Consider the following 25,635-nt stretch of genomic DNA (forward strand, 5'->3'; position numbering starts at 1 on the left):
TAAATAAGGGAATTGTAAATAAGGGAGTTATTCTTAAAAATATGGTCTCCATTTATTGAATTTTTAGAAAAGTAAATGGGTTTGGCACAGGACTAAAATAAAAAAAATAAAAAAATTTAAATAAAAAGTTGAAACTTGAGTTGGGGGTTGGATGTCCAGCTGTGGTTTTTGTCTCCCGGATCTACTCCCGTTAATTTTTATTGTTAGATCTTTTTTTTTTTTTTTCTTTTTTTTTTAACCCTCTTACTCTCTCTCCCCAAGTTTATAGTTTTATATTTTTATTTTTACTTTCTCTCTTCAAAAATTTAAAAATTGAAGCTATGTAAGAACTTTGTAACAAATGTGTTTTTTTTTAAATTTCGATTTGTACATATGCTTTTCAAAAAAAAAAAAATAAAAAAAAAAAATAAGGGAATTGCAGTTCGACAATAAAATAAGAGCCTTCGCAAGTTGGTGACGTTTCCAGCCCAGCAATTAGGATGACCTGAACGACAACAATTTGTTGCTTCATGATATTTTTCTATTTTCAAGAAAATGTATTCCTCTCAGACCCACGCAATGTAAAAACAATGTTGTTGTGAAATTTTAAGCTCCCCAATAATTTAACTTCTGCCTACTCTGACTGGGCGCCAACTAACACCCACACTTCTTAAGCGGTGATTATGTCAATCAGCCTCTGGGTTGTGGGATTACTGGGAGCTAAACCGTCATTAAAATGGATATGAGCTATTGCCAAAGGCAGATTACTGATGCTTGACTCCATTTTGGAAGGAGTTCAGGTTTTAGAATTGTGATCTTTGCCAAATAAATATCCAACAGGAAGTCTAGTGGACAGGCTTAAATTCTTAGGCCCCCCTCGGTCATGGCTGACCATGGGTAATGCATCCTAGTTGGCTGCTTACTCCACACCTCGGCTAGAGCAGCGTCGCTTGTGGCTGAAGAGCATCCCATCCCCTTCCCTTTCTGCGTTCCGCAGAGACCGTTCCCTCCGTAACTTCCTGGTCCACTTGTCTCTTCCCACCCAAACCACCACATCCCCGGGCACTTTCCCCTGCAACCGCACGAGATGCAACACCTGTCCCTTTACCTCCCCCCTCGACTCCATCCAAGGACCCAAACAGTCTTTCCAGGTGAGACAGAGGTTCACCTGTACCTCCTCCAACCTCATCTATTGCATCCACTGCTCTAGATGTCAACTTCTTTACATCGGCGAAACCAAACGCAGGCTCGGCGATCGCTTCGCTCAACACCTTCGCTCAGTCCGCCTTAACCAACCTGATCTCCCGGTGGCTGAGCACTTCAACTCCCCCTCCCACTCCCAGTCTGATCTTTCTGTCATGGGCCTCCTCCAGTGCCATAGTGAGGCCCACCGGAAATTGGAGGAACAGCACCTCATATTTCGCCTGGGCAGCTTGCAGCCCAGCGGTATGAACATCGACTTCTCCCACTTTAGATAGTTCCTCTCTTCCCCTCCCCCTTTCCAGTTCTCCCTCTATCTTCCTGTCTCCACCTATATCCTTCCTTTGTCCCGCCCCCCTGACATCAGTCTGAAGAAGGGTCTCGACCCGAAACGTCACCCATTCCTTCTCTCCTGAGATGCTGCCTGACCCGCTGAGTTACTCCAGCATTTTGTGAATAAATGCGGGAGTGACGGTCTCTGTCGCAAAGGTCACGTTTGTGTGTGTGGTCTCTGGTCTGTTGAAGTTGCTGCGCTCCTTTCTGAGTGCCCGCTTGTCTGCCGCTGCGTTCATCAGTATCTCTCCCCCCCTTTTGAGGTGTTGGTTCAGGGTACCCCTCCGCCTCGTACGGTCACCTTAAATTAATCGGTGAGTAATTGAAGTGAGGGCTGGTGATGTACTCTGCCAAGCTCTGATGTAAATAGGATTGGTGGCTTCCCATAGCCGCACCGGCCCAGTGATGTGGGGAAACCATTGATCAGAACCCATAGGGGCCGCACAGTGGCTCAGCGATAGAGTTGCTACCTTACAGCGCTTACAAACCCGGGTTCGATCCCAGCTGCGGGTGCCGTCTGTTCAGAGTTTGTACGTTCACCTGCGTGGGTTTCCTTCGATTTCCTCCCACACACCAATGACGTGCAGGTTTGTAGGTTAATTGGCTTGGTGAATGTGTAAATTGTCCCTAGTGGGCGTAGGATAGTGTTAATGTGCGGGGATCGCTGGTCAGTGCGGACTCGATGGGCCAAAGCTGTTTCCGTGCGGTATCGCTAAACTAAACTAAACTAAACAAAACTAAAAAAAGCTAAAATCTTCACAGAGGATTGGTCAGGTTATCTGTTCCAGTCAATCAAGCAGAGCTTACATTGCGGTCTCTTGACTATCAGGGATGTTACAGAGTGATACAGCACGGAAACAGGCCCTTCGGCCCAATTTGTCCATGTCGACCAAGATGCCCTATCTTGGCTAATCTTACTTGCCCATATTTGACCCATATTCCTTTCCTATCCATGTACATATCCAGGTATCTTTTAAATGGTGTTATACCACCAGCCTCAACTACCTCCTCTGGAAGCTCATAAGGTCATAAGGGATAGTAGTAGAATTGGACCATTCGGCCGATCACGTCTACTCCACCATTCAATCATGGCTGATCTATCTCTCCCTCCTAACCCCATTCTCCAGCCTTCTCCCCATAACAACTGACACCTGTGCAAATTAAGAATCTATCTATCTCCGCCTTAAAAAATATCCACTGACTTGGCCTCCACGGCCTTCTGTGGTAAAGAATCCCACAGATTCACCAGCAAGCACGTTCCATTTACCCACAACCCTCTGAGTTTAAAAAGTTACCCATCAGATCCCTAATAAATCTTTTCCCACTCAACTTAAACCTGTGCCCTCTGGTTCTCCTGGGTAAAAGACCCTGTACATTCACCCTAACTATTCACCTCATGATTTTATATCACCCCTTAGCTTCCTGTGCTCCAAGGAATGATTGGGCGGTGTTGCCAATGTACCGCACACACATGCATCTGTGATGTTCTTGGCCGGCAGGGATACCATCCGGCGCACATACGTGTAAGATGCCGGCGCACATGTGCAGGCGTTAACCGCTCGGGACTGTTCAGTTTCCATTATCTCTCCCCGACCTTCTGGGAGGAGATACAGGAGCTTGAAAGCTCGCTCCTCCAGACTTAGGAACAGTGTCTTCCCTACTGATATCAGCATCCCGAATCAATCACCTCTTTCACACCCGCTTCACAGAGATGGCCACACACTCTCATTCTTAAGCAAAGCACAAAGTGCTGAAAGAACTCAGCAGGTGGGGCAGCATCTGCGGAAAGAAATAGACAGGTGACGTTTCGACTCAGAACCCTCATTCAGACTTTCACTCTTAACTATAACATATCCAGTTATTATTGCACATTTTTTTCTGCATTACTTCAGATTGCGTTGCAAACGTAGAATCATTCTGCTTTTTCTCCATTTGCGATCTGAACGGTCCCGACCCGAAACGTCATCTATCCATGTTCTCCAGAGATGTTGCCTGACCCGCTGAGTTACTCCAGCACTCATGGAAATGTCACCTATCCATGTTCTCCAGAGATGCTGCCTGACCCACTGAGTTACTCCAGCACTCTGTGAAATGTCACCTATCCATGTTCTCCACAGATGCTGCCTGACCCGCTGAGTTACTCCAGCACTCTCCACATCACCGTCTATATCTCTCGTTTCCCTTATCCCTAAACAATCTGAAGAAGGGTCTTGACCCAAAACGTCACCTATCCATGTTCTCCAGAGATGCTGCCTGACCCGCTGAGTTACTCCAGCACTCATGGAAATGTCACCTATCCATGTTCTCCAGAGATGCTGCCTGACCCACTGAGTTACTCCAGCACTCTGTGAAATGTCACCTATCCATGTTCTCCAGAGATGCTGCCTGACCCGCTGAATTACTCCAGCACTTTTTCCAACTTTTCCATTTGTTATTGTATTTATTGTTGTATCCATCATTTCCGGATGCTGTTAATTCTTTGAGCTTCATGTGAACAAGGAAGGAATTTAATTGCACCCTAGTATAGGGAGTGGTGAATGAGAGTGTTTATTTTGTTGTTCTAATGTACCAGGTATGAACTGGAACAATGAAATTATTTGCTGCAGTTTATAAGATTAATGATAATAAACTAATCTGAAACTGAATCTCTGTCTGGTATATCAGCCTTCTTTGCTCTGAGTTTGATTGCCAACTTGGCCTCCCTATCACTAGTGATTTGAGTGGAGAATTCACGACAAAGAAACTGCTTCTTATCTCAGTTCCAAATAAATCCCAGATCTCGCCACCTGAGCCAATGGAAACATTGTCCATGCACTTCCTCGACCAAGCAGAATTTCATGTCAATCAGATCCACGATCAATTGTTTTCCTAAGGAACTGCAGATGCCAGTTTATACCAAAATGCTGGAGTAACTCAGCGGGACAGGCAGCATCTCTGGAGAGAAGGAATGGTGATGTTTCAGGTCAAGACCCTTAACTCGGCATCTGCAGTTCATTCCTACACATTTCATCTGGTTCACTACGGAATCGCTGCAAGGTATGACGAGGTTGAAAAAGTTCTCCTCCTCTCTCTGACGAGAGATAAGGGTCTCGAACCGGAACATCACCCATTCCTTATCTCCAAAGGTGCTGCCTCTCCCGCTGAGTTACTCCAGCGTTTTGTGTCTATCATCATCTTTCTAAGTTTGGGCAAGTGTAGTCTTCGTCTGCTTCACCTCTTGAATTCCCCCACATTTGTAACTGTGCGAGCAGCCTTTATGGTTGACTATTTGTACACCTTGGCAAGGTACGCATGCAAACAATTTCACTGTGTGACAATAAAGTGTTCAACCCAATTCAATTCAATTCCCACGGTGGAACAAACTGGTGAACTTCAGTTGCACTCCTTCTTATAAGTATTTTCTTCTTTCGGTGGTGAGCCAAGACCCAAGCACAATGTTCCAGGTGCAGTCTCTCCAGGGCCGTATTTAATTGCAGCGAGATTAACTTCTGCTTTAAAGTCCAGATTTATTTCATGACTTTAATTTCCTCAGCTGCCATGGTGAGATTCGAACTCCGTTTCTCGGGATTAATGTTCTGGGACTCTGAAGACTGGTTTATTAACTTAACCGCTACACAATATGTGCAGTGGAGCTGCCAATTGTTACAGCTAAGCTTCATACAAGCGCGTGTGACCATCCAAACCATGAATGTTGAGTGTTGGAAAGTCATCAGGGTTTTATTTTCTAGGAAACCATAGAACAGTGCCACACAGGAACAAGCCCAATGGCCACAAGGCCCCCTATGTGCCGGACATGATGCCAAGACCAACTCTTAGCTGCCTGCACAGAATCCATATCCCTCCATTACCTGCCTATCTATATTCCTCTCCAAAAGCCTCTTAGATGCCAACGTGGTATCTGTCTCCTTCGACACCACCAGCAGTGTGTTCCAAACACTCCACAGCCTCTGAGTAAATGTTAACCTGTTGTATTCCTATTGGGCTAATTGGATTGAACCAACGGAGGAATCGAGAACCAGAGGAAATAGGATTAAGCTGAGAGAGGAAAGATTTAATAAGAACCTGAAAGGCTGGTACTAGAACAACATTGAAAAGACATTTGGACAGGTACATAGACAGGAAAGATTTAGGGTGCGGGCAAATTGAATGGGCATCTTCTAGGGTGGGTCCAGAGAAGGTTTACAAGAATGATCCTAGAAGTGAGTAGTTTAACATATGATGAGCGTTTAGATTTTTAGATTTAGATTTAGAGATACAGCGCAAATACAGGTCCTTCGGCCCACCGGGTCCGCACCGCCCAGCGATCCCCGCACACTAACACTATCCTACACCCACTAGGGACAATTTTTACATTTGCCCAGCCAATTAACCTACAAACCTGCACGTCTTTAGCGTGCGGGAGGAAACCGAAGATCTCGGAGAAAACCCACGCAGGTCACGGGGAGAACGTACAAACTCCGTACAGTACAGCACCCGTAGTCAGGATCGAACCTGAGTCTCCGGCGCTGCATTCGCTGTAAGGCAGCAACTCTACCGCTGCGCCACCGTGCCGCAGGCCCAGTTTGTCGGCACTGGGCCTGTATTCGTTGGAGTTTAGAAGAATGAGGAGGGACCTCATTGAACTGTACAGAATAGTGAAAGGTTTGATAGAGTGGATGTGGAGAGGATGTTTCCACTAGTGGGAGAGTCTAGGACTAGAGGTCATAGCCCATAGCCTCAGAATTAAAGGACATTCTTTTAGCAAGGAGATGAGGACTAATTTCTTTAGTCAGAGGATGTTGAATCTGTGGAATTCTTTGCCACAGAAGGCTGTGGAAGCCAAGTCAGTGGATATTTTTAAGGCAGATATTGAAAGATTCTTGATTAGTACAGGTGTCAGGGGTTATGGGTAGAAGGCAGGAGAATGGGGTTAGGAGGGAGAGATGATTGAATGGCGGAGTAGACTTGATGGGCCAAATGACTTAATTCTACTCCTAATACTTATGTCCTTATGACCTTGGTCAGCATGAAGGAATTGGGCCGAAGGGCCTGTTTCCGTTCTGTTTGACTCCTTTGGCAACCGTGGTGAGGTTTTCATGAGGCACCGGACTGAGCTCCTTGCTCTGAATTTGTCCTCTGTTTCTCTTCTCAACTTTGCCATGCCTGCGACGGTTTTGAATAATCGGGCTCAAGTGGAATAATGGAGCCCGTCTCGTGTGTCGCCACAGTTAATTACTTCATGTTCTTGGCTGCCGTTATGTTTACTGTCATTTTGCACGTAATTTATCATCTGTTAATAATTCTACATATCGAAACAAAATGTGGCTGCTCCAAACCCACTTGTCACTTCTACCACCACGCTTGGACTCTGGACTGACACACGTGTGTGAAGGGTCTCTTAGTCACTCTTTAAGTGAAAGGTGGTGAAATCGTGCCAATATTTAGAAGGAAGATATGAATGTATTTCTGCAGCATTTTCCAGGGTCTCCAAAAGACCCCAATATACAGAAACATTGAAACGTAGAAAATAGGTGCAGGAGGAGGCCATTTGGCCCTTTGTGCCAGCACCACCATTCATTGTGATCATGGCAGATCATCCACAATCAGCCTGCCTTCTCCCCATATCTCTTGATTCTGCTAGCTAGCTCCAAGAGGTCTATCTAACTCTCTTTTAAATTCATCCAGTGAATTGGCCCCCACTGCCTTCTGTGGCAGAGAATTCCACAAATTCACAACTCTCTGGGTGAAAAAGTTTTTTCTCATCTCCATTTTAAATGGCCTCCCCTTTATTCTTAGACTGTGGCCCCTGGTTCTGGACTCCCCCAACATTGGGATCATTTCTCCTGCATCTCGCCTGTCTAGTCCTTTTATAATTTTATACGTTTCTACAAGATCCCCTCTCATCCTTCTAAATTCCAGTGAATACAAGCCCAGTCTTTCCAATCTTTCCTCATATGACAGTCCCGCCATCCCGGGGATTAACTTAGTGAACCTAGGCTGCACTGCCTCAATAGCAAGGTCGAGTCATAGAGTCACACAGTGTGGAAACAGGCCCAACTTGCCCACACCGACCAACATGCCCCATCTACACTCGTACCAACTGCCTGCATTTGGCGCATATTCCTCTATCCTGTCCATGTACCTGCCTAAATGTTTCTTAGACGTTGCGATAGTCCCTGCCTCAACTACCTCCTCCGGCAGCCCGTTCCATACACCTACCACCTTTTGTGTAAAAAAGTTACCCCTCGGATTCCTATTAAATCTGAGTGACGCTTCATTGAAATACTGTGTAACACACTGAAATACAGTGAAGTGCTTTAAAAATAGAAAAATGTGATGGCAAAGCCATGCATAAACATATGCCACTAACAACAGTGTGTTAAGTTCAAGTTCAAATTTATTGTTAGATGATTTCCTCCCACATTCCAAAGATGTGTAGCTTTGCAGATCAATTGGCTTCTGTAAATTGTCCGCACTGTGTGGGATAGAACTAGTGTACAGGTGATCACTGGACCCGGTGGGCCAAAGGGCCTGTTTCCATGCTGGATCTCATTATCTAAACAAAACTGTGAAAGTTTGTTAGTATTTGGAGACAGCTGAGGAAATTCAGAATGTCTCTGAGGATCCTTCAATGCTTCTACTCTGGGGCTGTAGAGAGCATCCTGTCCGGCAACATTACAGTCTGGTTTGGGAACAGCTCTGCCCAGGACAGGATGGCCCTGCAGAGAGTAGTGCGTTCGGCAGAACGCACCATGGGAACTACACTCGCCCCCCTGCAGGACCTATACATCAGGAGGTGCAGATCCAGAGCCAGCAACATTATGAGGGACCCCTACAACCCCAGCAACGGACTGTTCCAGATGCTACGGTCAGGCAAACGCCTCCGCTGTCATGCTGTGAAAACAGAAAGGATGAGACTGAGTTTCTTCCCACAGGCCATCAGGACTGCTAACTATTATAACTCCATTGACTAAATTTTCTTTTCTGTATTAATTTTAATTTATATGCTGAAATTGATTTTTATTTTATTTTTTGTATTTTGCACAATCCGCAGGCATTGCCACTTTCATTTCACTGCACATCGTGTATGTGTATGTGACAAATAAACTTGACTTGACTTGACTTGATCCCTGAATATCTAATTAATCTGTAATGGCAGGTCTACAAAGCACCAGGAATAACCCGACAAAAAATGCTGGAGTAACTCAGCGGGTCAGGCAGCATCTCTGAAGAATATGGACAGGTGATGTTTCAGGTTGGGACCCTTCCTGACCCAAAATGTCACCTATCCAAGTTCTCCAGAGATGCTGCCTGACCCACTGAGTTACGCCGGCACATGGTGCCTTTTTTTTGTAAACCAGCATCTGCAGTTCCAGGTATCTGCAGGAATATATCTCCCTCTCCACTTCAAGATAGTTCCAGGGATCTTCTACATTCACAAGATGGAGGCTGACATATATATGTCCCATTGAAGGACAACTCCTCAGCCAATGTGGAGCTCCCTCAGTACGATACAGCAACACGGGCCCAGAGTTTAATGCTGGAGGCTCCAAAGAGAGTCAGCTCCATTAGCTCGGAGGCAAGAACAGCCCTGGCCCTCTGTCTCACAGGAGAAGCCAAAGGTCAGGGCTGAATCTTTGATGTCTGGCGAGCAAGCATGAAGAACTTTGGATAGTTTCTCTGTCCCTCTCTTCCCCTCCCCCTTCCCAGATCTCCCACTATCTTCCTGTCTCCACCTATATCCATCCTTTGTCCCGCCTCCCTGACATCAGTCTGAAGAAGGGTCTTGACCCATTCCTTCCCTCCTGAGATGCTGCCTGACCTGCTGAGTTACTCCAGCATTTTGTGAATAAGCATGAAGAAAATTGCAATTAAATCCAGGTCGCAAAGACTAACATCAAACTAGGCCAACTTACTCCTCCTTGTGGTGAGGATGTTAGTAAACAGTATCAGCGGTTAGGGTTGCAAACTATTTCACTCCCAAATATGGGGCAAGGTGATGTCACCGCCCCGCGCCCCACGTGACCTCACCAGCCAGCGGCCACATGCTCCCGCTCTACAAATGGCGGCCGCCCGGGCCGGGAGGTGGGTTGTAACACAACCTACGTTGGGCGAACACACTCCGTTCGCCGACTGTCCCGGCCGACAGCATAGGGACAGTGTAGGCTAACGGAGTGTGTTCACCTAACGGAGGTTAGGGTGTGTTCGCCTAACGCCATAGCTACCCGGCCCGTGGGCCAACAGCGGCCCGCGGGCCTAATACGAGACAAGGGCGGTCCCATACAGGACAAACCAATTTAGCCCAAAATATGGGATGTCCCGGCTAATACGGGACAGTTGGCAACACTGTCAGTGGTGCAGTTAGCACACTGAAATGGGGGCTAATTGTATGGAATGTCAATACCACGTGAGTGGACCATTTCAGGAGACACGGTTGGAACAAGGTCAGCACACTCCAGTTATTTTTAAATAACCTTCTACCCTGTGAATAACCTTCCACCATATAAATAACCTAAGTATGTTTATCAGACAGTGTTTCAGTGGGAGTCGTAGACATGGTGGGGCTGGTGGCACAGTGGTGCAAGCAGGTAGAGCTGCTGCCTCACAGCGCCAGAGACCCAGGTTCGATCATGTCCTCGGTGCTGTCCGTGTGGAGTTTGCACGTTGTCCCTGTGACCGTGTGGGTTTACTCTGAGTGCTCCGGTTTCCTCCCACATCCCAAAGTAGATTCATTGCCCCGAATGTGTAGGAAGTGGAAGAGAAAGTAGGAGGACAGAGAGCAGGTGTGAATGGCTGGTCGGTGGTGGGTAAGTGCTGAAGGGCCTGTCTCCATGCTGTATGACTATGACTCCATGATTATAAGAATGGAAACACAAGAAACACCAGATGCTGGAATCTTAAGCAAAAAAACAAAAGGCTGGAGGTACTCAGCAAGTCAGGCAGCATCTGTGGAGGGAATTGATGGGCAACCTGTCAGATTAGGACCCTTCTTCCGACTCAATCTGAAGACTCAATCTGAAGAAGAGTCCCAACCTGAAACATTGCCTGCCCATCCCCTCCACAGTCTGTACGGTGTTTGTACGTTCTCCCTGTGACCAGGTGGGATTTTTCCCGGTGCTCCAGTTTACTCCCACATTCCAAAGACACACAGGTTTGTAGGTTGTGTTGGAAAGGAAACTGCAGATGCTGGTTTAAATCGAAGGTAGACACAAAATGCTGGAGTAACTCAGCGGGACAGGCAGCATCTCTGGAGAGAAGGAACGGGTGACGTTTCAGTCTGAAGAAGGGTCTCGACCAGAAACGTCGCCCATTCCTTCTCTCCAGAGATGCTGCCTGACCCGCTGAGTTACTCCAGCATTTTGTGTCTGCCATTGGAGAAACTCTGTTCAGTTTAGTTTATTGTCACGTGTACCGAGGTACAGTGAAAAACCTTTGTTGCTAGCTGACATCAGTCTGAAGAAGGGTCTCGAAATGAAACGTCACCCATTCCTTCTCCCCAGAGATGCTGCCTGACCCGCTGAGTTACTCCAGCATTTTGTGTCTACCCAGGTTTGTAGGTTAATTGGCTGCATCTGTAAATTGTAAAGTGTCCCGAGTGTGTAGCATAGTGCTGGTGCGTGGGGTGATCGCTGGTCGGCACGGACTCGATGGGCTGAAGGTCCTGTTTCCACACCGTACCTTTAAAGTCTAGTCTAAAGATGCTGCTTGACCCATTGGAGTTTACCTAACACATGAGTACGTTCAGGAAGAGGCACAGTGGAAGGGTTAAGTTATCATGGTGTAAATTGAGTGACATAATTCTGGGTTTGAATCGTAGAATAACGCAGCATAGATGAGGCCATGCAGCTCATTGTGACAATGACAAGCCTTTGATCACACTGTTCCACACTGAGGATGCCTTGGCACGGTGGCTAACGCACTAGGCTGGTTGGACCATTGATCTAGAGATAGACACAAAATGCTGGAGTAACTCAGTGGGTCTGGCAGCATCTCTGGCGAAAAGGAATAGGTGACGAAGGTCTGAAGGAGGGTCTCGACCCGAAACGTCACCCATTCCTTCTCTCCAGAGATGCTGCCTGACCCGCTGAGTTCCTCCAGCACTTTGTGTCTATCTTCGATGTAAACCAGCATCTGCAGGGACAGTGGGAGAAGAAAGGGAGACTCAGTGTGTGTGAAGGGGGGGGGGGGGGGGCACTCTAGTTTAGAATCCTCTACCCAAGGGATAAGTCTGTTTGTTTGTTCGTTTGTTCCGGTGAAGGCACTGTGCAGCCAGTCGTTTGTCTTTTTCTTTTTGTTTTCACTTTTAATTTCAGGTTTTCGTGTACCTTGTTATGTGTTGTGACTGTCGGCAGACCAATCTCCCTCTGGGGATGAATAAAGTTTTATCGTACCGTATCGTATTCCCTTATCATGTATCTCTCTGTACACTGTAAATGGCTCGGTCGTAATCGTGTATCATCTTTCTGCTGACTGGGTAGCACGCAGCAAAAGCTTTTCACTGTACTTCGGTACACTTGGCAATAAACTAGACTGAACTGAACTGAACAAAGTTCTCAGTGTAAGAAAATAACCAGATGCTGGTACAAATCGAAGGTATTTATTCACAAAATGCTGGAGTAACTCAGCAGGTCAGGCAGCATCTCAGGAGAGAAGGAATGGGTGACGTTTCGGGTCGAGACCCTTCTTCAGACTGATGTCAGGGGGTGGGACAAAGGAAGGATATAGGTGGAGACAGGAAGATAGAGGGAGATCTGGGAAGGACAAAGGAAGGAGAGCAACAGGTAGTGTAAGAAATTGGAGGAACAGCACCTCATATTTCGCTTGGGCAGCTTGCAGCCCAGCGGTATGAACATTGACTTCTCCAACTTTAGATAGTTCCTCTGTCCCTCTCTTCCCCTCCCCCTTCCCAGATCTCCCTCTATCTTCCTATCTCCACCTATATCCTTCCTTTGTCCCGCCCCCCCTGGCATCAGTCTGAAGAAGGGTCTCGACCCGAAACGTCACCCATTTCTTCTCTCCTGAGATGCTGCCTGACCTGCTGAGTTACTCCAGCATTTTGTGAATAAAAGTTCTCACCTCATGTCACCTCTGAGTGTTTTGCCAAAGGCCATAAAACTCTCTCGGGCTGACAGGATGAAATCTCTTACATTGGTCCTGAACTGAAATGCACCTTAATGAATGTGACTTTGTTCAACAGTGAACACAGATCCACAGGCAAACCTCTACTTCTCACTTTACTTTAACAAAAATAAACACCTTACCATGGACTGAACCCATGGGTTCAATATGCTGATTCCTAAAGTACAATGATGTTACTGATGCTGTGGAATATATCAGGAGTTGGCAAAGTCTTGTGGAAAATTAGAAATAAAGTCAAGCTGTTGCAGATTGCTCTGAAATCTCAGCTGAAGAGAAATCACAGCAACAGATAAGGATCTGGGGAGCTGCCAGTGAGATTTGTGGAGTGAAAACCACCGCAGATCTTTGCCAACTTCTGAGACCAAGGTGCAACATCTAAGCTAGTCCCATTTACCCGCGTTTGAGTCCAGTTTAGTTTAGAGATACAGCATGGATTTAGGCTCTTCGGCCCACCGAGTCTGCACGCTAACATTATCCTACGCACACTGAGGACAATTTATAGAAGCTAATTATTCTACAAACCTGTACGTCGTTGGAGTGTGGGTGGAAACCAGAGCACCCAGGGAAAACCCAAGCCGGTCACCCGTGGTCAGGATCGAACCTGGGTCTCTGGCGTTGTAAGGCAGCAACTCTACCGCTGCTCCATTGTGCCGGTGCACTTTTTAAACCATTTACTTGTTCTGTAAAACATCTATCGTAATTGAAGGCAAACAACTTCTCATTTTTGTGGAAACTCCACATTTATAATATGGTTATAATGCTTCCTATTTATAATATGGTGAGAGGTTGTGAGGTAGGACCTGTTTTATTGAGCAGAGTACATTTAAGACTGGGTGGAGTGAGTTGGGATCATCTGTAACAAGATACGCAGATGGGATAGGGGTTGGGCTGAATGAACCTTCCACAAGCTGTTTCAGGTTTCTTACGGGAGTCGCACATACTTTACATTATTGACATCACTCCCCCAACTAATGTTCAGCTCAATGCACATTCTACCTCGACAAAGCTGAATAGGTTAGTGAACCATCTTCCCTCCCTGATGATAAATGGGATGAGACCTCTATCCTACACCTAGCAAGAGATAGGATTTAATCATCATCCCTATCTGAGGGTCACAGAACCTCAAGATTCAAATCTAGAAAAATAGAAACATAGATAATAGGTGCAGAAGTAAGGCCATTCGGCCCTTCGAGCCAGCACAGCCATTCAATATAATCATGGCTGATCATCCAAAATCAGTACCCCGTTCCTGCTTTCTCCCCATATCCCTTGAGCTAAATCTAACTCTCTCTTGTAAACGTCCAGTGAATTGGCCTGCACTGCCTTCTGTGACAGAGAATTCCACCATTCACAACTCTCTGGGGGAAAAAGTTTTTCCTCATCTCAGTCCGGAATGGCCTCCCCCTTATTCTTGAAGGTCGAGAAATCAATATTCATACCGAAGATAGACACAAAATGCTGGAGTAACTCAGCAGGACAGGCAGCATCTCTGGAGAGAAGGAATGGGTCAAGAACCTTCTTCAGACTGAGTCAGGGGAGAGGGAGATACAGAGTTAAGGAAGTGTAAGGTGTGAAAATGAGACAAAGGGGGTGGAGATCAAGGAATATGTAGAATAGATCATTGTTAGCTAGGAGAACATAAAAATAAACGCAAACAGAGATAAAATGTAAACAAGGACAGTCAGAGTAGTCGAGGAACTGGGAAGGGGAGAGGGTTGGAGGGAGAGGATAGGCAAGGGTTAATTGAAGTTAGAGAAGTCTACATTCATACTGCTGGATTGTAAGCTGCTTTAGCAGTATTGCCCAATGGATCTTCTTTTGTTCTTTTGGATTCACCACACAGCAAGGTTCTGAAAACCAATGAGGATTTAGAGATAACACCAGCACAGTTTCATTCAACGCATTGGTGTGGAAGAATTAGTTCCCAATATTCCAGCTTCAGGAAAGATAGACTGGACCCTGTGGTCTTTGTTTTTTGTATTCAGTATATGTTTCTTTTCCAAGAGGTCCAATGAAAAGCAGCAACCCCTTGGGGCATGAGTGAGCGAAGTATCCGAGCCAATTAAAGGAGATTAGTTTTGATTGGGTTTTCTCTGGGCAGACTCTCAGTCAAACAGTCATGAAAGCCCAACTCTCAGGGTGAAAGCCCACAATGTCGTTTGGCTTCCAGCTCACAGCCTCTGGGAGTTGAGGGAAGCCGATACCCTGACAACATAACAACACAACCACGACCCTCAGCAAAACCAGGCATGCTGGTATTTTATCCAGAACAGAATTAAACTAAATGGAGATTAAGGTTCAAGGTAGTTTCATTCGTTCAATTTTCGAGCGGCACAGTGGCGCAGCGGTAGAGTTGCTGCCTTACAGCGAATGCAACGCCGGAGACCCGGGTTCGATCCCGACTACGGGTGCTGTCATTACGGAGTTTGTACATTCTCCCCGTGACCTGCGTGGGTTTTCTCCGAGATCTTCGGTTTCCTCCTACACTCCAAAGACGTACAGGTATGTAGGTTAATTGGCTTAGTAAGGTAAATGTAAAAATTGTCCCTAGTGGGTGTAGTATAGTGTTAGTGTGCGGGGATCGCTGGTCGGCGTGGACCCGGTGGGTCGAAGGGCCTGTTTGCGCGTTGTCTCTCTAAAGTCTAGTGTCTAAAGCTCATTGGGTAACCTGGTGGAAGGGGAGCCTGGCCTTACTTGCCAGACAAACACACCAGGGACCTGAAGGGTAACTTTCTCACACGGATGGTGGCATGTTTATGGAACGAGCTGCCAGGCAGAGTGTTGGAGGTGAGAATCTATTCTATTAGCTGATATAGTGTCAGCTAATAGCATAGATTCTCAGAGGCGGGTGCAATTAGGACGTTTAAAATAAACTTTGATAGGTAGTCAGCTTGGAAAGGTTTGGAGGAATATGGGCCAGGCACAAGCCTGGGGAGCGGGGCATGGTGGCGTAGCGGTAGAGTTGCTGCCTTTCAGCACCAGAGACCCGGGTTCCATCCTGACTATGGGCGTTTGTCTGTACAGAGTTTGTACGTTCGACCCGTGACCTGCGTGGGTTTTCTCTGAAATCTTCGGTTTCGTCCCACACTCCAAAGACGTGCACAGGTTTGTAGCTTAATTGGATCAGTATGAAAATGTAAAGATTGTCCCTTGTATGTGTAGGGTAGTGTTCGTGTGCGGGGATCGCTGGTCGGCGCGGACTCAGTGGGCCAAAGGGCCTATTTCTGTGCTGTATCTCTAAACTAAACTAAACTAAAGTGGGACCAACTTGGTTTGGCAACTTCGGTCAGCATGGTCAAGTTGGGCCGAAGGGCCTGTTTCCATGCTGCATTGCTCGATAGACAATAGACAATAGACAATAGGTGCAGGGGGAGGCCATTCGGCCCTTCAAGCCAGCACCGCCATTCAATGTGATCATGGCTGATCATTCTCAATCAGTACCCCGTTCCTGCCTTCTCCCCATACCCCCTGACTCCGCTATCCTTAAGAGCTCTATCCAGCTCTCTCTTGAATGCATTCAGAGAATTGGCCTCCACTGCCTTCTGAGGCAGAGAATTCCACAGATTCACAACTCTCTGACTGAAAAAGTTTTTCCTCATCTCCGTTCTAAATGGCCGACCCCTTATTCTTAAACTGTGGCCCTTAATCATGAATAATGTGGCTTTGCGCAGTTGTTTTTTAAATTGAAGTGAATGCTGTACTTTGGGAGAGAGAGCAGATCTCGGTGAGTGTGTCAGTGTTTAGGAACCTATGGGGCTTGAACAGTGACGTGAGGGGAGAGCAAGCTGCCCATTTATCCTGACTGCACGATCAGATTGAGTTGGATGAAGGCCAGGACTGTGAGAGTGCAGCTGAGAAACTGGAGTCAGTGAAGTAGGAAACTTTGAAGCGTGTCTGTGTCACTCAAAGTACCGCAGCAGTAACCAAGGTTACTCCAGCATGTTGTGGCTTAAAGGAAGTCTACTGTTTTAACATGGTGCTGACAGTTTCCTACTTGACTATAATTTTTTGCAGATATGCCCAGTCTTTACAAAAGTTTCCCCCCCCCCCCCCCCCCAAATGTGTTGTTTAGTTTCGAGATACAGCCCGGAAACAGGCCCTTCGGCCCACCGAGTCCATGCCGACCAGCGATCCCCGCACACTAGCACTATCCCACACACTCTAGGGTCAATTTACATTTACACCTAAGCCAAGTAGACTACGAACCTGCACGTGTTTGGAGTGTGGGAGGAAACCAGAGATCCCGGAGAAAACCCACGCAGGTCACGGGGAGAACGTACAAACTCCGTACAGGCAGCACCCGTGGTCAGGATCGGACGCGGGTCTCTGGCACTGTGAGGCAACAACTCTACCGCTGCGCCACTAGTTGTGAGGAAGCTCAGGATTTTATATGTGGGCGATGCTTACAAGGATAGCACCATAAGCCAGTCTTTAGCCACCGTGAGGTGGTACCTCAGAGAGCCATGGAGTCATTCAGCATGGAAGCAGTTACTATGAGAGGCTCAGACGGGGTAGATAGTTAGAACCTTTCTTCCCCATGGTGGGAATATCACAGACTAGAGAGCATAGCTTGAAGGTGAGAGGGGAATAGCTGAAAGCTGATCTGTGGGGCAAGTTCTTACACAGAGAGGTAATGGGAGCCTGGAGCCAGGGGTGGTGGTGGAGGCAAATACGGTAGTGGCGTTTAAGAGGCTCTTGGATAGGCGCCTGGATATGCAGAGAACGGAGGGACATGGATCACGTGCAGGCAGAGGAGATCAGTTTAATGGCATCATGTACATCAGACCTCTTCCCCCATTCCCCCCGCCCCTTCCCCATTCTCCCCTCCACCCCCTCTCCCCTCCCCCACTCCCCCCTCCCTCTTCCCCCTTCCCCATTCTCCCCCTCCCCCTCTTTCTCCCTTTCCCTCTCAACCGTCCCCCATTCTCCTCTCCACCCCTTCTCCCCCTCCCCCCTCTCGCCTCCCTCACTCCCCCTTCCCCCTCCACCCTCTACCACTTCTCCCCCCCTCTTCCCTTTTCCCCTTCTCCCCCTCTCCCTCTAGCCCACTCTCCCTCTTTCCCCCTCTCCCCCTCTCCCTCCAGCCCCCCTCTGCCTCTTTCCCCCTCTCCCACTCTCCCTCCAGCCCCCCCTCTTTCCCCCTCTTCCCCTCTTCCTCCATCCCCCTCTCCCTCTTTCCCCCTCTCCCACTCTCCCTCCAGCCCCCCCCTTTCCCCCTCTCCCCCTCTCCCTCCATCCCCCTCTCCTCCCTCCCTCTTTCCCCCTCTCCCCCTCCCCTTTCCCCTTCTCCCTCTTTCCCCCTCTCCCTCCATCCCCCTCTCCCCTCTCTCCCCCTCTCCCTCCATCCCCCTCTCCCTGTTTCCCACTCTTCTCCTCCCCCCTTGCACCAATCCCCCCCCTCTCCTCTCCCCACTCCCCCTCTCAGGTGTGGGACACATTGCAGTGGCAGTGTGAGGTTTTTCCACAAACCTTTCTTTTGAAAGCCTGTGAAACAGCTGCGACGTTACAAGCCCGTAGCCCTTTGAGTTGTTCCACTTCACTGTGATATGAATTGAAGTCTGGCAGTAATCAGATCCAAGTGCACACATACTTGAAGTTGAAACGACGTGTTATTCTGGAAAAAGAAAGTGCAGCATCTGGTCCTTCTGCCAAAATGAAATCTTATTCTGAGAAACCTACTGAGCTGAGCAGAGAAGGATGATTGCCCATTGGTCTCAGCCACGCATCTGTTGTGATTTGGAGATTTATGTTAAGCTGTGATAGCTGAACATGGAATATTGACCCACCGAGATCCAACTACTCGAAGGTATTTATTCACAAAATGCTGGAGTAACTCAGCAGGTCTGAAGAAGGGTCTCGACCCGAAACGTCACCCATTTCTTCTCTCCCGAGATGCTGCCTGACAGTTATTTTCTTAGATCCAACTACTAGCAGGCTCTTCATCCCATCTGTCCCTGCTGGCCATTTACACTCATCCTACTACCCCTATCCTATTCTCCCCACATTCCCATCAACTCTTGCCCACCGCCCCTTGATTCCAACACTCAATTACACACAATTCACAGTGGCCATTTATCCTCATTTTTTTAAGGAGATTGACAGATTCTTGATTAGTAACTCAGCTCATATATACTGGAATTTAGAAGGATGAGAGGGGATCTTATTGAAACATACAAGATTATTAAAGGATTGGACACGCTAGAGGCAGGAAACATGTTCCTGATGTTGGGGGAGTCCAGAACCACAGTTTAAGAATAAGGGGTAGACCATTTAGAACGGAGATAAGGGAAAACTTTTTCACCCAGAGTGAATCTGTGGAACTCTCTGCCTCAGAAGGCAGTGGAGGCCAATTCTCTGGGTACTTTCAAGAGAGAGTTAGATAGAGCTCTTAAATATAGTGGACTCAAGGGATATGGGGAGAAGGCAGGAACGGGGTACTGATTGTGGATGATCAGCAATGATCACATTGAATGGCGGTGCTGGCTCGAAGGGCCAAATGGCCTACTCCTGCACTTATTTTCTATTGTCTATTGTAATCCAATATGAACAATATCTTCTCTGACTTCCCAAACTCCTAAATGGTGTTCGCCTTATCCGACTGAGCTGGAGAGGGTGTCAAGGGTTATGGGAAGAAGGCAGGAGAATGGGGTTGAGTGGGAAAGATGGATCAGCTATGATTGAATGGTGGATGGGCAGAATGGCCTAACTCTGATCCTATGACTTCTGAACTCACGACTACACATTTTTGGGATGGGGAAGGAAACTCGAGCATTTGGGGGAAGCACACATGTTTAGGGGAAGAACGTGCAAACTCTGCATTGGCAGCACCCAGGGTCAGGATTGAACCTGGGTCTCTGGAGCTGTAAGGCAGCAACTCGAGAAGTGGGGCTGCTGTGCCATCTTTGAAATAGCAGCAAGCCACGTAACACTATTGACATCTCCACACGTCTCTTATATATTTATACACCTCTATAAGATCATCCCTCAGTCTCCAACACTTCAAGGAATAGTCCTAACTTGCCCAGCCCATCTCCATGTAGCTCAGGCCCTCGAGGCCTGGCAGAATCCGCAAATGGCCATTGAAAGGACCTCATTTGTTTGAAAGATGCATTTGAAACAAAAATATTATTGCATATTGGAAGTTAAGATACCTTCAAGATGGACAACAACTGAAATTTTTACTAAAGAGCCAGGAGAGTCAAGAGTGTTTAATTGTCATATGTATCACAATGGAATAATAAAATTATTATTTGCAACAGCATGAGGCTTCTAAACTTAATGCACGTAAATAAAGTATAAAAAATAATCATTCAAAGAGATCTCAAATAAACATGAGACACAGAGTGCTGGAGTAACTCAGAGGGTCAGGCAGCATCTCTGGAGAACACGGATCGGTACAAAGTGCTGGAGTAACTCAATGGGTCAGGCAGCATCTCTGGAGAACATGGATAGGTGACGTTTCACAGAGTGCTGGAGTAACTCAGCGGGTCAGGCAGCATCTCTGGAGAACATGGATAGGTGACGTTTCACAGAGTGCTGGAGTAACTCAGAGGGCCAGGCAGCATCTGTGGAGAACATGGATAGGTGACGTTTCACAGAGTGCTGGAGTAACTCAGAGGGCCAGGCAGCATCTCTGGAGAACATGGATAGGTGACGTTTCAGGTGCGGTCCTTCCTTTGTCATCAGCCATGTTCTCCAGAGATGCTGCCTGAACCGCTGAGTTACTCCGTCATTCTGTGCTTTTTTTTGTAAACCAGCATCTGCAGTTCCTTGTTTCTACATTAAACATGAGACATAATGCTCATTTCCTGAGTCACAAGGCTCAGATAGAGTGGACGTGATGTTTCCAGTAATGGGAGAGTCCTGGAGGTCTTGGGCACAGCCTCATAATAAAAGGATGTGCCTTTGGAATGAAGATGAGGAGGAATTTCTTTAGCCAGGGGGTGGTGAATCTGTGGAATTCATTGCCACAGGCGGCTGTGGAGGCCAAGTCAATGGACATTTTTAAAGCAGAGATTGATAGATTCTTGATTAATTCTGCTCCAGTATCTAATGGAGTCATGGTCATAGTGTAAGTTGCCGTTTTTATGGAGCCACTGTTTGTGTTTTTCATCTGAGTGTTATTTTGATTTGTTTCCAGAGACCCCTGGAGAAACCTGATGGCTTGGACGTGTCAGACCAGAGCAAGGAACATCCTCAGCACCTGTGTGAGAAGTGCAAGGTCCTGGGCTACTACTGCCGCAGGGTGCAGTGAGCGGTGGGCCTAGCGTGCGATCCCAAGCCCACCCCACCCTCCCTCCCCTCCCCCATTGCCTGACAGCCCACACACCACGCTCAGCTGAAGAAGGATCCACCAAAACCCTGCTCTAAACAGACAACTAACAAGCCTTAAAGTTGGTAGAATGTGACTCTTGCCTGTGTATGTGTATATTTCCAGGTTCTATTTCCAGGTTGTATTTATACTATTATTAACTACCAGAAGCAGTATTACCAATGGCAGTTGAATGCGGCACCTTAAGTGAAGCGTGTTGACGACTCTTTGTTTACAAAGACTTTGTACCATGAACAAACGCAAAAGGGGAGAATTTACCGGGCTGATACTTTAAACCAGTCCCCTGCTGTGCCATTACTAATCGTTAAGCCAACAGCACAAGGCCGTTTGTTGTGAAATGTCAGATGACGTGCAAACTTTGACCCAGCCTCTCGCGTCCTATGTTTCCAGAAAGCTGGTGAGCATCAGTATTAGAATCGTAAAAATGTAAGAGAAATGGTTATTGCCAAGTGATGACTGACAATATGTGTCTGGTATTGTAGAGTTGTGAGGGTGGGTTGAAACAGAGACTCCAGCATAGAGAGTCACGGTTAACTCTTTAGGCCACTGATAAATATTTCTGTTCAGTACAGAACTTTCGGGGTCCCACCAAACAAAAATGGAGTGCCCAGCAAATGAAAGTTATGAGAATTTGTTTATATTCTTTCAGTAATTTAACCATCGAACACTAAGTGCCTTTAACTCATTTTTCAAGTCAATTTTAATTGTTTTTTTCTTCTTCCCGTCATTTAAAAAGTGTTGCTTACATCTTTTGGCATCATGTGTGTGGCACCACCTTTCACCGAGGCTGGGGGCTTATTCCTCTTTCTTCTATAGTTGCCTGAAGGCAGCAACCCAGCATGTTGGCTGTTGGACAGTCCTCTTGAATGATGGGGTGCCTCTGGGTGTTGGCTGTGTATGGGGTGGGAGGGAGTGGAAGGGAAGGCATCAGTCTGCATTGAGCATTGAGCCATACCATCTCCGTCGGCTGGTTCACCTTTCCCTGCTTAAATGTGGTAGGAATCTCCCTCTTGGTGACACACTCTTTTCCCTTCAACCCTTGCCACCACTACGTACCACACACACACTAGTTCTATCCCAATGCAAAGATGTTTCACCACCATCGGAGTAGCCCAAACTTTGATGAACAAAACATGGGAGCCTGCAAACCATTTGAAGACCAACATTAATGCACAGTTTTGTAATATGAAGGAACTCTGATGGTCGTTCAGATAACCTCCCTGAAGATGGGCTTCTTCCCACATCCGCAAAGACATGCAGGTTTATTTCATTGGGTGTAGAATTTAATAGAATTGTTTCGTAGTTCAAGTAGGTAGATTTCTGTGTTGCGTGCTTTCTTAAAAAGTTGTCGAGAAAAGACAATAATAGAAACATAGAAACATAGAAAATAGGTGCAGGAAGAGGCCATTTGGCCCTTCGAGCCAGCACCGCCATTCATTGTGATCATGGCTGATCATCCACAATCAGTAACCTGCGCCTGCCTTCTCCCCATATCCCTTGATACCACTAGCCCCTAGAGCTCTATCTAACTCTCTTTTAAATTCTTCCTGTGAATTGGCTTCCACTGCCTTCTGTGGCAGAGAATTCCACAAATTCACAACTCTCTGCGTAAAAAAGTTCCTTCTCACCTCAGTTTTAAATGGCCTCCCCTTTATTCTTAGACAGTGGTTCTGGACTCCCCCAACATTGGGAACATTTTTCCTGCATCTAACTTGTCCAGTCCTTTTATAATTTTACACGTCTCTATAAGATCCCCTCTCATCCTTCTAAACCCCAGTGAATACAAGCCTAGTCTTTCCAATCTTTCCTCATATGACAGTCCCGCCATCCCGGGGATGAACCTGGTGAACCTACGCTGCACTGCCTCAATAGCAAGGATGTCCTTCCTCAAATTAAGCGCGAGGAGTAGCTCTGCCTCACTCTTGGCTCCTCGATTGAGATCTCAGGGGTGAGGAACCGCAAGTACCCACCCACATCCACCCACCAAGTGATGCAGTGACAATTCACCACCAGCCAACGTGTGCTACTGTTGACTGAGATGACACCTGGAAGGTCGTGGACTTACTTCCAATTGAGGAGAGTAACCATGACCATAACCAAGGAGAGTGCAAATGAAATATTCCAGACGAAGCTCAGAGCTCTCGGCCACACTACTGACACCTGAAATCCTAGAGACACAGAGCAGGCCCTTCAGCCCATCTTCTCCAAGACAACCATCAAGTTTCCTTCTGCACTAATCCATTTCCCAGCATGTTGGTCTGTAGCTACCAATGTCTTTTTCATTCAAGTTCTCCTCTAGATACTTCCAACACCTTTCCCACCACAGAATTTTGGGCGGTCACGTTGGCGCAGCGGTAGAGTTGCCGCCTTACAGCGAATGTAGCGCCGGAGACCCGGGTTCGATCCCGACTACGGGTGCTGTCCGTACGGAGTTTGTACGTTCTCCCCGTGACCTGCGTGGGTTTTCTCCGAGATCTTCCGTTTCCTCCCACACTCCAAAGACGTACAGGTCTGTAGGTTAATTGGCTTGGTATAAATGTAAAAATTGTCCCTAGTGTGTGTAGGATGGTGTTAATATGCGGGAATCGCTGGTCGGTGCGGACCCGGTGTATTTCTAAACTAAACTAAACTAAACAGACAGACAAGTGTAGTCGCAACACCACCCCACTCCCAACATAAGTGACCAGTAGAACCACACACAGAGTCCACAACCCAACACCCTGCCCAACCTTGTATCGTTTCCCCTGTAAACACCAGTGGGAATTTTGGACCTTAATTCTTCCGATGGGTGAGAGGTTATCTCCAGAAGTAAATCACGGAATGATCCCAAGTTGCAGCCACGCTGGGAGGTGGCGCCTGGTCAGCCGAGACTCTAAGCCTTTAAGGTGTCCATCTGTTGTGTGGGGTGCAGTTGTGACAAATGCTAATGACTTTCAGCGGCCCTGTCAGATGAGTCCGTGGCTAATGGAGCTTCAGGCATTTTACCCTTGGACCTTATGAAAAAAAACAGACAGCAGGAGATGTGAGACTGTCTCCCATCATCCCCATCCTCTCTTGACAGAAATATTAAGCCACTGCCTAAAGGGTTAACCAGGAGAAACCTGTCAGAAAAGTGACAAGAAACACATACGCTAGTAAGTGAGTATGTAAGTGAGGTTTTCAAGGGACAATCAGTTGAAAGAACTTTGAAGTTTTAGCTATATCGGATATATTTACTCATATATGAATTGTGCTTACTGATGTATTTATCTTAAGTATTACTTGACTATAGTCTTTTTGTTTGGATTTTTTTATACTATGTGTGTATTTTGGAAATCTTCTAGATGTTAAAAATTTTAATGGTAACAGATATTTCTTATAAAGCCAAGTTCCTATCTGTCCAAATTCCTGTTTATCTTTGCAGTAACCTTTTTGTATATATTCAAGGTCCGTAAGTTTTAAGACCTCCATTCGAATGGAGCTTTTGGTTTGAAATGATGTGGATTTTTTAAAAAACAATTCTCTGATGACCTTTTTCTACTAATTTTACTAACACACAGCTGAGATTTATTTCTTGACTATTTTACAAACCAAGGTTATAAACAGAAGAAAATATTATTTATCTGCGAAAATTCTTTTTTTTTTCTACAGTTCATTGTCTGTATAAAGTATGCAACATGAAAAATCAGATTAGGAAGGTAAATAATGTTAAACAGATGATTATTGTGTGAAGGTTGGTACATAATTCTTGGGAGAAGATGAAATAAACTCATACAATTCTTGAAGCCATATATAAAATCAGGATGAAAATATTATCAGTATTAATTAACCTGCATTTAGTCCAATGTTTAAACTAATTTTACTTATGTTTTACTGATGCATTAAATTTATATATGTGTATTTTGGGATATAACTGACCTGGATAGCAATGTTAGGATGTTCAAAATAACAAGTAGCTGTTAATTACCTTTTACTGGGAAAGGCAAAATCACTGTTCTTGTGGAAGAATGTGTATTTTGTTGTATTGAGAACATTTATATGTATTGCTACTATTTAGCCGAGGAACAGATTAGCTGTTTTGTTAGCAGAAACACTCTGTGTTACCAGAAGATACAAAACGCATTTGTTTTCATTCATATATATATATATGTATATATATATATATGTATATATAGATATATATATGTGTGTGTATTTTGGAAATCTTCTAGATATATATATATATATATATATATATATATATATATATATATATATGTGTGTGTGTGTATTTTGGAAATCTTCTAGATACATATATATATATATATATATGTGTGTATATGTGTGTGTGTATTTTGGAAATCTTCTAGATACATATATATATATATATGTGTGTATATGTGTGTGTGTATTTTGGAAATCTTCTAGATACACACACACACACACACACATAAATATATATATATATATATGTATCTAGAAGATTTCCAAAATACACACACACGCACACACACACACACACATATATATATATATATATGTGTGTGTGTGTGTGTGTATTTTGGAAATCTTCTAGATACCATCTTCTAAATACATATATATATATATATAAAGAGTAAAAAGCTAGAAAGGAGTGATTTATTACATATTTAATTGGTAGACGGAAATTCACCACTGTGCAACTGTGAAACTGTGAGTTAGATTTGTACGCTGAA

At 45.9% G+C, this 25,635-nt stretch overlaps 1 protein-coding gene across 1 annotated transcript in view; it reads left to right on the forward strand.

Annotated features, from left to right (window-relative positions):
* The window catches only part of zcchc24 (zinc finger, CCHC domain containing 24), a 158,041-nt gene extending 132,916 nt beyond the window's left edge, over nucleotides 1-25,125 (forward strand). The window contains exon 4 of the mRNA XM_078428398.1: nucleotides 20,771-25,125. Coding sequence (XP_078284524.1) covers nucleotides 20,771-20,884 — 114 coding nt within the window. The 3' untranslated portion in view covers nucleotides 20,885-25,125. The remainder of the gene's footprint in view (nucleotides 1-20,770) is intronic.
* The last annotated feature ends 510 nt before the right edge of the window (nucleotides 25,126-25,635 follow it).

The sequence above is a fragment of the Rhinoraja longicauda genome, chromosome 35 (genome assembly GCF_053455715.1).
Source record: "Rhinoraja longicauda isolate Sanriku21f chromosome 35, sRhiLon1.1, whole genome shotgun sequence".
NCBI lineage: Eukaryota > Metazoa > Chordata > Chondrichthyes > Rajiformes > Arhynchobatidae > Rhinoraja > Rhinoraja longicauda.